Consider the following 13773-nt stretch of genomic DNA (forward strand, 5'->3'; position numbering starts at 1 on the left):
ATTACCATATCTGCCTGTACCCTCAGATCCTCATCATCCCTTCAACTCATGGTCCCTCTGCCCGACTCACGACCCCCCACACCCCCATAGTGCCCCATATTGCCCAGCTATGAAGTTTCCTCCCCCCAGACCTTAGTAATATAAATTCACCCCCTCTTTTCTCTCCCACCCTAAAGCCTGGCTGTTCAGGCTCCACTACTCCCTATGTATAAATGCAAAACTTTTATTTTAGTTATTATTTTATCTTTATTTACTTTAATTACTTTAGTTCTGTTTTTGTCTGGTAATGTATATGACATTTGTTGTATTTTATGTGTGTTTTAGCTGTACGTTGACCTTGAGTGCTGTGAAAAGCGTCTATAAATGAAATGAATTATTATTATTATTAAATGGTGGTCTAGTCGCTGGATATTTTAACAAATTTGCTGGTGATGATTTATATATTTATTTATTTATTCTTACTTACTTATTAGAGTTTTTTTGCGTAGTTTAATTAAAATTTACAATTGCACGTGACTGCCACCTTGTGGTTAAAGGTTTCAAACACGACGCATGACGTGGGTTCAAAGTTGAATTGTGACGCAAGGACGCATTAGTTGACGGGCGCATACAGATGAAACAAGTTTTCCTTATTTCATATTGATTTCAATGTATTAACACATTCGTCTGCGAAACACGCTATTTTATTCTCTGGTGGGTTTGTGAGCTCGCAGCGGCTACACGGGCAGCTACCCAGCCCAATGAGCTAGCTGCTAGCTGTCGGCTTATGACGTTAGCATGTTAGCTAGCGCAGCTAACAACGGCAACCGTGGCAGCTATGGATCCGCTGAGCATCGTCGAGGATGAAGTAGCTTTAGAGGGTTTGGACGGCATCACGATTTTCAGTCTGTGGATACGACTGGAAAACAGGAAGCCCAAGTTTCCCCTTAAACTAGACGAATGCACCAAGGAATTTGTCTGGAAGTCACTTTTAAGCAACGCCGAGTTGACTTTTTTTGAGCTGCCTCAGGAGAGAGAAGATGTTGTGCTGTTTGACAGGTGAGTTTTTTCAGCTTTCAGCTTGTACACGTAAAGTGGCCAGAACTATAAGATGCTGATTATCCAAAGTAATTAGGCTGATCACCGTCAAACATATTACTGACACTAATGATGCGTTTGCATTAGTTTGCATCCCCAAAACAAAGCAAGTGCAGCTTGCTAGGAGGAAGTGTCTTTTACTGTTTTTTATTGAGAAAATTAAAAAAACAACAACTGTGCAGTCAGGAAGTTAGACCACTAGGTAGCAACATAGTTATTTAATGGTTCAGAATAGATTCACGGCTATTTCTGTCCGTTTGATGTTAAAATATATATAATGGCCTGACTTTGCTGGGTATGAGCTTTAGACTGGGCTCTTGATGAACTGGTACGTTGTGCTTTTTCAGGTGTAAAGACGTTGACCCAGACACTGGCGTTGAGAAGGCACGTCCGTTCTCAGATGCAGATAAAGATATATACCCAGTCCATATCATTGTCGAAAACAAGGATGGCATCCAGGGCTCATGCGCCCTTTTCACGCAGAGGAAGGACATCACAAAGAATGTCCGCTCCAAGTCCCTCACCCCACTGGTCACCTTGGACGAGGCTGTGAAAAGGTAAACATTCATTACAAATGACTACCTACAAAGGTTGGTAAACTGGTCCATTGCACAGAACCAAAGAAGGTGGCAAAATAGGATGGCCTTTATTTTATGAAGATTTTTAAAACTGTAGTAATTATTATTTTTAGTAATTAATATTTTAAGTCATAGTAACGTAGAATCTGTCAACTGTAAGTAGAACTCAAGAGACTAACTCTTTCAGAACATTTGACTAAAGCAAAATATTTGTTTGTTGTAGTTCTTATCTAACGTGATCAGTGTATCCCAGATGGTAATCTGTTCATTGTACCTAAACTTCAAGTTCATTAGACTTGTCCTCACCATTTTCTTCTGTTTTTTTTTACCTGTGCCTCCTCAGATATGGCAGAAAACTTGTCGCAGTGGCATCTCAGACGTTGCGCTTCAGAACACTGATTGGTAGCGAGAGTGACCCAGATTTAAAACTCAGCGACGACTCTTACTGTTTGTTGGAAAGAGTCGGCCGATCACGCTGGGAAGGAGAGCTACAGAGGGATCTGCATGGAAACTCTTTCAAGTAGGACACACGCACACACAGACAATATTGACCCTGCTCTCAGTATTGTATGTGTGTGTGAGTGTGGCGGCTGTTCTAAACATCAGCGTCATCATGGAGATAAAAGCACTGCTGTTTCAAGCTTGTTTAGTTGTCCAACATGTAACAATTGATGTTTCAGGACTGATGCTCGAAAGTTGCACTACATGAGGAAAGCTCTTGTCAAGCATGGACTTATTCGCATGCAGTCTCATGTCACACGGCTGAAGTCGGGAAATCAGCAGTACTCCATTCTACTGCAGCTGAAACGCTTCCACATTTTGAGGTCTGTGTCTTTTTTACCTTTTGATCTAGTCCCCAACTAACCTAAATTAGCGTTTTGTTATCAGTAATATCAGAATGTAAATTTTTCCAGATATTCAAATAAAACATATAATAGTGTGCATAATCAGTGATTAGCTGGATAAAAATCATTGGGAAAAAACAGAATAATAGCTAATAATAGCTACATTGAGATTTGGGAGCATTACTAGTTGTGCATCACTTACAGCCCCTGCAGAAATCTCCCTAATCATGTCTACTCTTTCAGGAGGAGTAAGTATGATATACTTACAGAGCGTGTGTCCAACATTCTCCAGCAGTTACCCGGCCAGTTTGCCACCATGGTCGTACTCAAAAACCACCTTGTGAGTATCTCCCATATTTTGCTGTTCAGTGATCTGAGTTTTCAATATGTAATGACAATATTTTTTCTTGCAGAATTTAACTGAGTGTTCATTTAAGCGTCTGCTAAATTACATGCGATCATCCAAGTTGATTCAGTTTGTTAAGTACCCTCTAGAAGACTTGGATCCCGCCGCAGGACCGTGCACCACTAGAACCGGTAGGTCCAAATGCATAAGAACACAGAAATGTTATCAGTATCAGGTTACTTCACAAATAAAATATACATGATTAAATGCATTACAACATTAGCGCTGTATTATTTCACTTTATTGTCTAGGTAATAAAGTCCGTGTGCACTGTGTGAAGCTGCTCAAACCGTATGCAAGAAAGGGTGCTGGTGAAGATGATGACGATGATGACGACGACGATGAGGAAAATGATACACAAGGAAGAACAGCTTTCCCGACAGAGGGCCGAATCATGGAGAAGGATGTTCTGTCACAGGCCTATAGCCTGAGTGCGTTTAACCAGGAATCATAGGAAATGAAATTAATTGAAATTAATCTTTTAGTTTTCTTAGTAAATATTAGTGCAGAACAAAAATGTTAGCAATGCTAACAGTGTTCATTACTAAAATTAATAGGACATGAAATGAATACTTAATTAATATTATGAATTTCAACTGACTGTTGTTGTTTTGGTGCTGTTGTTTTGTTTTCAATTCAGTTTCATCCTGTGGCACGAAGGGAATCCCCCAGACTGGTATCGGATTTAGAATGAACATTGGTAAACTGGAATCACGTATGATCTGTCGAACCCTGGAGAGAGATGGTTTAATTAAGGCAAGCTAAATGCTATTAAAGCTTTTCCAACGCATAGAATGTTATGTAGTATTCAATTCCAGCTAACTTTATTATTTGCTCAGTACATCACATTACAGGTTAACCTTTAAACTTTTCATCCTGCAGGGATTCTTGGTGGATGAGGGACGACAGAGGACTACAAAATTTATAAGCCACAAGTGTGTTTCCTTAAATGTGTCCACTTCTTTCTTAGAACCACAACACACTGAACACTGTTCTGCCAACTGTCTTGTGTGGTGACAGGTGTGTGGGTGTGAGTGATCAATTCCAGCTCTTTGCAAAGGAGCAGGAACGAAGCAAGGTCCTCTCGTCTTCTGCAGTGCAGGCATCAGACACCCCCCCAGCCACCCCTAAGACGCCAACAACCTCAGGAGCAAGTGCCAAAACGTCTGCAAGAAAGAAGAAATCAGGTACAGGTGCAGACAAAGCTTAGAGCTCACAGAGCTTATTCAGCATATGATGCAGGAAGTGAGCCTAGTCTGAGCAGGATGCTAAACTTGTGAGTTGTTCTTAAAAGAAAATATTTTAAAACATGATCTGTGATGATGAAGTATTGATTCATAAACTTATACATCCTCCTTTTCTACCTTGTCTCGTCATTCAGGTAAAACGCCAGACTGCAGTGAGTCCAAAGCTGATAAAACCCCTGATTGGATGAATGTCTCCTCAGCAGGTACAGTAGTTCACAGAGACGGACAACCACATTATAGCAACAGCGAAGCTTTCCTCTTTCTCTTTCGTTTGGATTTCATTTACATTTTCTCTATAATCAGAACAAGCTCCAGTTGAAGAGGACGAAACTCGTAACCCAGCTCCTGCCACCCCGGAGCCTCAGAGCGAGGTGCCGAATGCAGATGTCAACTCAGGAGACACTGTGGTTGTCAGAGATGTAGACGAGCTGAAGGTTAGTCATTTAACTGGAGCTTGTTCTTGCGACTTGTTAAATGTAATCTGTTCAGAGTGTAGATGAATTAATAGTCAAACTCTCCCTCCTTTAGATATCCAGCATAACAATATCCAAAAAGTCTTTGGAGAAGACTCACGAGACGTATCGCTTGTTGAAGAGGAAAAATCTGATCATTGAGGCCATCCAGAACCTTAAAATTATAGAGGGTCTTTTCCAGTGAGTTTGTCGTAGATCTTCTACTAATTGAATTTCACAGGGATTTATCCCATAACAAAAGACACAGAACTACAAAAACATGCTGATGATCCCCAGGCTTCAGAAGATGATCAACGATGAGGAGAGGCAGAGCGGATTAAGCTCCAAGTGTTGCCGGAAAACAATTTTGCGTCTTGTCAACAGTTTGCGCAGGGAAGGATTGCTTAAGATTTTCACTACCACCGTCATAGTGGACGGGATCACCAAGAAGGTGCATGCACACTTTTTATCACCTGAATTGAGTTTTAGGTATCTATTGCAGTATATTTGCATACATTGATGTAATTACCATTCAGGTTTTTTTTTGTTTCTTTTGTTTTTTTGTCAATGCTGCTCCTCTGTGAAAGCTGAAGTGGACAATCTTGTCTTCTCTCTTCTCCATGCAGGTAGAGATGGTCGCTCATCCATCCATTCAACACACTGATGACATCGTGAACAGAGTCATAGATCAGGTTCGCTTCAGGATCTCCAGCTCTGACTCAGCCATTCGGTGAGCACAAACCACTGACTGTGACTGAAGTGATTACTTCAGATTTTCAGTGTCAGTGTTTTTCACTGGGTTTGGATGTCAACATGTGTATCTCTGTTAAGCCTTCTGTCTGCCCCTCTCCTTCTGGTCCACAGCATGCAGACTCAAGAGAAAGAGAAAGAACAGAAACAAGCATCTGATGAGAACACGTCCAGCTCTTCTAAATCCATGGGAAACCAGGCTGTCAAGAAAAGTGCAGGGGTCAAAAAATATGAAAAATTCCAACCTACCACAGGTTTTGTTTTACTTTTGTTCAGTTAGTTTTTTTTGTTTTGTTAGTTCATTATTGACAGACAAATGATTTACACAAAACTGTTCCATTTATTCATGAAGGTTTCCTCTTTGAGCAGTGATTGTTGGCGTGTAGTAAGTGTCTAAAATAGATCCCAGATTTTACATCCAAGTTAATAGATGTAAAATCAATCTAAGAATGCTCTTAAATTTACTGTAGCACTTTGTAATTTTTGCTTACAAGACTTTTGAAATCACTTTTTAAAGTTGTTTGCTAATCTGCTCTGTAACTAGCAACCTTACCTACATTAGTTTTTATTTATTTTCCTGCCTTAATGATCTATAACCTTCAAGTCATGTTTGTTCTTCTTCATCTCTGTCTGTGATTTACAGTTAAAGGATTGGGCAAGACTTGGGGCTTCCAGCCTAAGATGTATCGGATGCGCGTGGTTCATGCCTTCCTCTATTACCTGATTTACGACCACCCGCTGAGAGACAAATCCACTGGTTTAGCCTCCACCGGCTCAACAACAGAAAACCTGCACAGCTCCAATCCTGATGCCAAGCACCCAGACACCGCTGAAATAGAGAAAAGCTCCAATCTTGATGGGAAGCACCCAGACACCACTGAAAAAGAGAAAAGCTCCAATCTTGATGGGAAGCACCTAGACACCACTGAAAAAGAGAAAAGCTCCAATCCTGATGCCAAGCACCCAGACACCGCTGAAGAACAGAACCTGAACAATACACAGCCTTCTAAAAATGCTGCCTCTGTGGAACCAGAAACGGCACATGCTTCCAGTCGGGATGTGGCATCAGGTGATGAAGAGGTGGAGCAGACGAAAAAGGTCACACCTGAAAATCAGTCTGATCTGAAAGGTGAGAGACAGTCAGTGGTGAGACCTACCTCCATACCCATTAATCTTCCCTTTTTAAAATGAAGTTTATGGCTTCCAACTAAACTCAGTAGTTCCTCTGTGCCTGGTAGTTTATGCTGATGAAGACTCATGGAAGAGGTTCATCCCTCCTGTCCATGTGCACAGAGACTATGGCAGCGGCTGGGCAATGGTTGGAGACATTCTCCTCTGCCTGCCTCTGTCCATCTTCATTCAGGTCATACAGATCAATTATGAGGTGAGCATGATGAAATATACTGTCAATTTCTTGTGTGTCCTCCTATGACAGGTTTACTTTTTCTACACTATGTAATACGACCCTGTGGACACACGCCCTGTTCCCAGTTCAGGCAGGTGCCAGTCCAGTTCAGTTCGGTCATAAATCCTCCATTCAATAAGTTTAGAAATCTGTTGATTAAATAAATGTACAGCTACTAATGTGCGTACTAATAGTGATTTTACTCACAGGTGGAGGGACTGGAAGACTATCTCAAAGACCCGGTGAAGCAGCACTATCTTGTTAGTGCTCTGCCTCCCAAAATGAGAAGACAGCTGCTGTTTAAGCGGTGGCTAATTTTTAACTTTTAGTTAAGTTCGAATTTTCCTTCTGTGGTGCATCAAGCAAATAATTGTAACCTTTTTTCTTTATATCAGGAAATACATTTTCTCATTTCACGAAACCTTGCAAAAGTTGGTCTATATGGGTCTGCTTCAGTTCGGTCCTGTGGAGAAATTCCAAGACAAAGACCTGGTACTGTACACTGTAACGGCTGCAAACCAGTCTCTGTAGCACTTCACTAGTAGAATTAAGAGTAGACAATTATAGAAACTCCAGGAATTCTCTTCTCAAGTGTGAGTATTATTTTCTCCTGCTTGCATCGATCCAGGTGTTTCTGTTCTTGAAACGCAAAGCCACGATCGTGGACACCACCAACGCTGAACCTCACTACTGGCTCGTCACAGAGTTGCCTGACAAACCCTTTGAGAGGCGCCGGTACTTATTCAACAGCACTGACGATGTGGAAAACTACTGGTTTGACCTGATGTGCGTCTGCCTCAATACTCCACTGGGTGTGTATGCACATGCACAAATAAAATGCTGTTTGACCAAAAACACTAGGACTTTCTCCCCGTAACCTTTTGGTTTGCATGTTAAGGGGTGATCCGTGGCAAGAGAAATGCTACAGAAGTGGAAGCTGCACCTTCATTTGTGCGTGAACGTAATGTGTTTGTTGGATTAGCCTACATGCTAAGGTAAGTGAAATTACAAAATGAGTAAGTAATGGGTTATTATAAATATTAATTACAAATGTCACTGCACACACACAGGGGAAACAGTGAAGTGTGTGACGATGGGCTGATACCAGGAGATGGTAAAGGAGCAGGAGGTCTCCACTCTGAATTCTTTGCTCATCTTAAACGTAACTGGTATTGGACCAATCACCTGCTTGCTCACAAAAAGGTAGAGAACGCCGTATTTAAAAAATAATGTTTATGTAGTAGAGCTTTGGTAAATGTGCTGCTATACATATATTATAATTATTAATTGTTTTGGTTTTTTTTGCAGCCGCCATCTGGTTCGGAAGCGCCAGAGTCTAAAGTCAGACTGAGGAGCCTGCTCACTAAAAACGCTCTCAGGATTGCACTTACAGCTGGTCAGATGCTTTAATAGATGCTTTTCCACAGTGGATCTATGTTTTAGAACAACAGTCTGTATTTGGGCCATAATAATAATTTAAAATATATCTAAATGATGCCGGCACAATGTTATTGTGTCAAGGTAAAGCGTTGTGTGAGGTTTGCCTGTGTTGTCCCTCTGCTTCTATTAAAATATACTTTGTGTACATGTATGTAACAGGAGGAACGACCTCACCACGTTGTGTGACCACCAAGCAGTCAGTAATGCCACAAAATGTTGAGGTATGAGTTCTATACTGTACGTTTTTAATTCATATAACCTTATTATGCAGCCTCAAAAGTGCAGTTTTGGAATGTTTCTGTTTACCAAATCAAAGAAATAAGAAATCAGTGTGACGATAAGTAAAATTTACCGGACAGCGGGGATGTTCTATCTGTGTGACCAGGTTGGTGTCGAGTCTGCTTCCAGAAATGAGCAGGTGGTCGGAGGAAAGAGACAGAAGAGGAAGAGAAGCAAAAAGGAGGTTGTTAAGGTCCAACGGAAGAAGAAGAAGAAAGGTGCGAACACGTGATAGAACGCAACACAAACGCAAACACAGGAATGAATGACTGAAAATGAACAACTGATCAGCTGTGAGCGTTTGTTTTTTCGTCTTCAAGAGCCCAAGAAACGAACCCCTGCCCATGACGAGGCCGACCACAAAGCTTTGAAGATGATGACGAGGCATCGAGTGTGTTGGTCCGTACAAGAAGACTCGCTCATGATGCTCTGCTGCGTGGCCTCAGACCTGTTCAACAGCAAGGTGCACGCCTGCAAAATATACCTCGGCTAGATCCCATATAATTACAGGCCCGACTGTTAACACACGTATCTACATCGCTTGCCTGTCAGCCAAAAAAACGAGGTTTGTTGTTGTGTTGCAGCTGGAGAGGCCGTTCGTACCGTGGTGTGTGGTGAGAGACCTGCTTCATGCTGAGTTTGACATATCGGCAGATAAAACCTCTCTCGCTGTCGGGCGCCGCTCACGGCACATTCTGAAGAATCCTCAGACACGGCTGAACTACAGGTGGGCCCGAACAGCAGCACACGTTTAGAAAACCCACATCTGTGCTTCTATACTCACCAGACATTCATGTGCTGTAGGATCTGTCTGGCTGAGGTGTACCAGGACGAACTTCTGATGAAGGAACTGGAGCAGAAGAAGCCTGCTGATCCCAACAAACCAGAGGTGGCGTGGCGGCCTTTTGCTCGTGGTTGTGTTCAAGTTCTTCGGGGCTAGGTTTCAGTGTGGGTGTTGTTTCAGGATTGTGCTGCAGCGTTCTCCGAGTACGCCAGGCTGCTCAGACTCAAGTTCAGGTCTGCCATGAGCGTCCATGATTGGATCATCCCTGACACGAAGGAGGAGCTTTTCACACGGTGAGAGAAGGAGACTGATGCTTTCACTGAAGACAAGTATGATGTTAAGATGTTCCTATAAAATAATTGTGTGTATGTGTGTTTTAAAGGTTTATGGTTTCCACAATAGAAAGTGGGAAGTGTATTTCCTGCAAAGATGTTCTTAGTTGGTAAGGGATCTCATAAACTCCTTTAGGTTTTCCCTGTAAGTAAATGGGCACCTCATTTTAGCAAATAATGTGTTTGTGTGTGCATCAACTGTAGCAAAGAAGACATTCATGCCATAGTGCTGCATAATTTAATTCAGAGCACTCTGGCCATGACCAACAATCAGATGAAGTCCTCAAGGTCCTTTCAGGTACAGCCATGTTCGGTTTCATTTCTTTCTACACATGTAGAAAAGTATTATTTAAATCAGATATAAATCTGAGTCTTCTCTTTTTCCTCCGTCTTTTAGACCTTCCTCACTTACAGTAAGTACAACCAGGAGATGCTGTGTCAAGTGTTCCTACAGTGCAAGAAGAGGGGTCTGGTCAACCGGCGCCGTGTCGGTCAGCAATTCGGACCAAAGAAGAACCGATCGCTGCCCATCCTGCCAATGTCCTATCAGCTGTCTCATTCCTACTACAGGTACAAACTGACTAACTTGTACTCTGTAATCTATTGACTCGTTTTATATTCATATTTTATTATACAACCAAGAGTTTGTCTGCTTGTGTCTTTCACCACTCCCCTTCCTCATCTTCCTGACAGATGCTTTTCCTGGCGTTTTCCTTATACACTCTGCACTGATTCTTTCCACTTCTTGAGGAGTTTAATTAACAACGGGATACGAGATGACAGACCTTTTACTTCGTTTTACCATGAGACTGAATACAGGACACTGAGAGCAGAAGAGGAGAAGAAAGCAGAGGAAATAGGAGAGAAACAAGACGGAGGAGAGCCAGAGAAGACAAACACCAAATTAACAAATGAAGGAGGAAATGAGTTGATGGGGGTTGGTGGGAAGACATCAGAGGAACAGACAAACTCAGGGGAAACACTCACAGACGGCGGTCCAGGAGCTGAGGCTCCAACCTCAGGCACATCACCTCCAACTCCACAGGCTCCTCCTGATGTGACAGACATGTTGCAGTTCTCTATAAACTCTGCAGGTGGCGCTTGTGTCGTTTCTCTCAGCCTGATGACTCTGGGACTGCTGAGCGTGTCTGTTTCCATACCAAAGCAGATGGTGGTGGTAGACAGCAGCCTGGTGGACAAAGATGTAGTCAAGAGGTGGGACATTACTCACACAAGTTTATTAAAGTGTTAATTACAGCCCATGTGTGTTAAGATTTAATTTAAAATGAAGTCTAAGGTAAGGATTTTGCCTCTTTCAGTTTGGTAACACTGGAGGAAGACGATGACGATGACGATGAAGGTGGGGATTGTGACGGGCGAAAGAAGTTAGAAGTGAAGGCTCATCAAGCATCGCACACCAAATACCTGATGATGCGAGGACACTGCTGCCCCGGCATAGGTAGCGCTTCCATGTGTATTTATATTCCTTTAATTCCCAGCCTGTGCAGGTGAGCTGGGTAACGCACTAACTCCTCAGAAGGCCTCTAACTAAATAAACTATAATAATATAATAATAAACTATTCACAGTGACACACACTATGAGTCAGATTACAGCCACGTGGGTCTTTCTCCTCACTGACACAATGCAGGATGCTAACTGCACACATGCTGGACAGATTTGATGGACAGCACATCCTTTGTGTCTGTAGAGATGAGGGACAAACACCTCCAACCTAATTGCTTTGGTTTCATTGGAAGTTTCAGAAACGAGCAGGATTTTGTGTCTTAGACTTCCGACACAAATCGCGCGCTTGTATTTGCAGGAATTTCTTGTCTGATTGTGACCAATCTTAATTTTTTTAGATTGGTAAAATATTTTGTTTTGCTTTTAGTAAAACTGCGTAACCTCAATACTAATGACAACATTGTGGTGGAGTCGTGTGTAATGAGGCTGCAGCTGCGTAACACACCTGCTCACAGCTTATTCTGCTCAGATAGTAAGTATCCATACATTTAAGTTATGTACAGACTCATCTGTAATGTATGAAAATAACTCTAATAACTCTATTTTCTTGTCTCATCCTCCATCTTTAGGTTTTGTACCGCTGGACTTGACTAAGTGTGGTCCGTCCCTGTTGCCCTCCGTCCTCACCTACTCCCTCGGTAATTTCAGTTCTCCTCCCAACGTGGAGGAGTTAGAAACACGTTTAATTCAAGGACGAGGCTACACTCCTCAGGACATCGAGGCGTGTGCACGGCTCAGGAGGAGCTTGGATGAAGCTGGTGTGAATGGCCTGGATATAAACCACCTGTATGAGGCTCACGCACGCGTAGAGGAGCCGCAGTCTGGATGCAGCAGGAGCCTGCAGCAGTGCGTGAAGGTGAACATGTGAATAATAACGATTTGAAAACATCCAGTAACATCAGATTTGAAATGTGTAGAGATATTTGAAGTTCTGATTTTAGTGAATAGTAAGTAATCATAGCTCATCATTTCTCACTTTTACTGGTAGAACAAAAACATTCACTCGCAAGTTGTTTTGTAGGTGTTCATTCATTGAGTGAGCTTTTTATCAAAGTCATTCATTTTAAACTAAATACTTTATGTTAAATAGGACAGCTGGAATTAAAGTGTTTAATATACTGATAATTTATATACACATCACTCTGATAAGCTTCATTCAACAAATAATAGTTGACATAGTTTAAAGAATAAGATTCTGGATCACTTTGTCGGATCTGACAGTCTTCTCTTGTGCCACAGGATTTGCAAGAAGAAGGTCAGATAATAAAAGTTGGGAGTCTGGGCGAGCGTTGGGTCCTCGTCCAGCACGCTGAACCGTGGCTGCTGACCATAAACTCCAAGCAGCGGCCCCAGTCACTGTCCAAGTCTGATGGACTCAGCCTTTTGAAGAGTCGGCACAACATCCCCTTCATGCGCAAGAGATGCAAGCGAGACTCCCCAGAGCAAACGGAGGAACCGGCGGCCAAAAGGTTGGCTGTGGACCCGGAGATGGACGACAGGGAGACAGGAGATACAGGAGATACTGCAGAGACAACAGCTGGCGAGGAACAGCAGAGGGAGCAAACAGCTGAGGGAGGTGGAGATGCACAGGTGGATGTAGAAATGGACAGAACAATGCAAACGGAGCCCAGTGAGATAGAAGAGAAGGCGGGAGAAGAAGAGAAGGTGGAAAATAAGGCATCGCGGGAAGAAAAAATGCAGCTGAGATCAAGGAAAGGAGCAATAAATGAAGGTTCAGAGAAACCCGAGCCTCCCCTGACTGGATCAGATGATCAGGATGATGAGTGAGTGCAGATTGCAGTATTTTTTTCTTATGATCTTTTATTTTCCTCTTTCCTTTTTTCACATCTTCCCATCAAACCCTGGCAGGGAGCAGGTGAGCTTCATCAGCCGGCCGTGGCGCTTGGTGGATGGGAAGGTCAACCGGCCGGTGTGTAAGGGCATGTTGGAGGCGGTCCTTTATCACATCATGTCCCGGCCTGGACTCACGCAGCAGACGCTGATGCAGCATTACACAGACGTGCTGCAGCCCGTGGCCTTGCTGGAGCTTGTGCAGGTCAATGAAAATCTGCGTACACACTTTGTTGACAGTGGCGTCAGTCGTGGTCCTGATGCCCTTCCTTTCTTTTTCCTCTCTCGTCTGCAGGCACTTCTCGACTTGGGCTGCGTGACCAAAAGAACCCTTCGTAAAAGTCCCAAGGCTTCACTGTTTTCCTGCTCTGTGAACCAAACAAGTGGGACAGGAGCACAGATGGAGGAACCAGATGCTGTGTTCTATGAGCCCACCGTCAGCTGCTGCCTGCGGCTCAGTCAGCTGCTGCCAAACGAGCGGCACTGGAACCAGTGTGAACCATGAACTGGACCCTGCAGAACCTGCACAGCATCAGACTGACTGCCGTTGGAGTAGTTTTACTACGTTCTCTTCACCTTTTACAATTGTCTTGGTTCATTTTGGTTCTGTTACCAAAGCTTTAGTCTTGAATTTTGTATTTGGTTTGGTTTTCATGTATAAATAAAAATCTGTTCCATTACATGCATGACTTCTACTGTACGTCTGTGTGACTGAGTCTAAGGTCCTTCAAATTCACATAAGATAATACAAAGTAAGCTTTCATTTTGATGAATGAGAAAGTTGTTGCTCGTTCAGTGGGA

General features: G+C 42.8%; 1 protein-coding gene across 1 annotated transcript; it reads left to right on the forward strand.

Moving 5' to 3' along the window:
* The first annotated feature begins 561 nt into the window (after positions 1-561).
* LOC114857117 (general transcription factor 3C polypeptide 1) lies at positions 562-13658 on the forward strand. The gene is made up of 40 exons (XM_029153285.3): positions 562-1038; positions 1425-1634; positions 1999-2175; positions 2336-2479; positions 2744-2840; positions 2914-3037; positions 3158-3337; positions 3547-3662; positions 3789-3841; positions 3927-4093; positions 4288-4356; positions 4457-4587; positions 4682-4806; positions 4903-5056; positions 5232-5335; positions 5470-5609; positions 5999-6484; positions 6594-6739; positions 6970-7067; positions 7156-7252; positions 7389-7572; positions 7659-7755; positions 7831-7963; positions 8069-8156; positions 8360-8421; positions 8586-8697; positions 8800-8942; positions 9064-9206; positions 9284-9368; positions 9444-9556; positions 9646-9705; positions 9800-9893; positions 9993-10165; positions 10289-10810; positions 10915-11054; positions 11489-11593; positions 11691-11977; positions 12361-12905; positions 12991-13177; positions 13268-13658. Exons 1-40 carry the CDS (start codon positions 818-820, stop codon positions 13475-13477), a joined length of 6522 nt encoding a protein of 2173 aa, XP_029009118.1. The 5' UTR covers positions 562-817; the 3' UTR covers positions 13478-13658.
* Positions 13659-13773: the final 115 nt, after the last annotated feature.

Source organism: Betta splendens, chromosome 1 (genome assembly GCF_900634795.4).
Source record: "Betta splendens chromosome 1, fBetSpl5.4, whole genome shotgun sequence".
NCBI classification, from domain to species: Eukaryota; Metazoa; Chordata; class Actinopteri; order Anabantiformes; family Osphronemidae; genus Betta; species Betta splendens.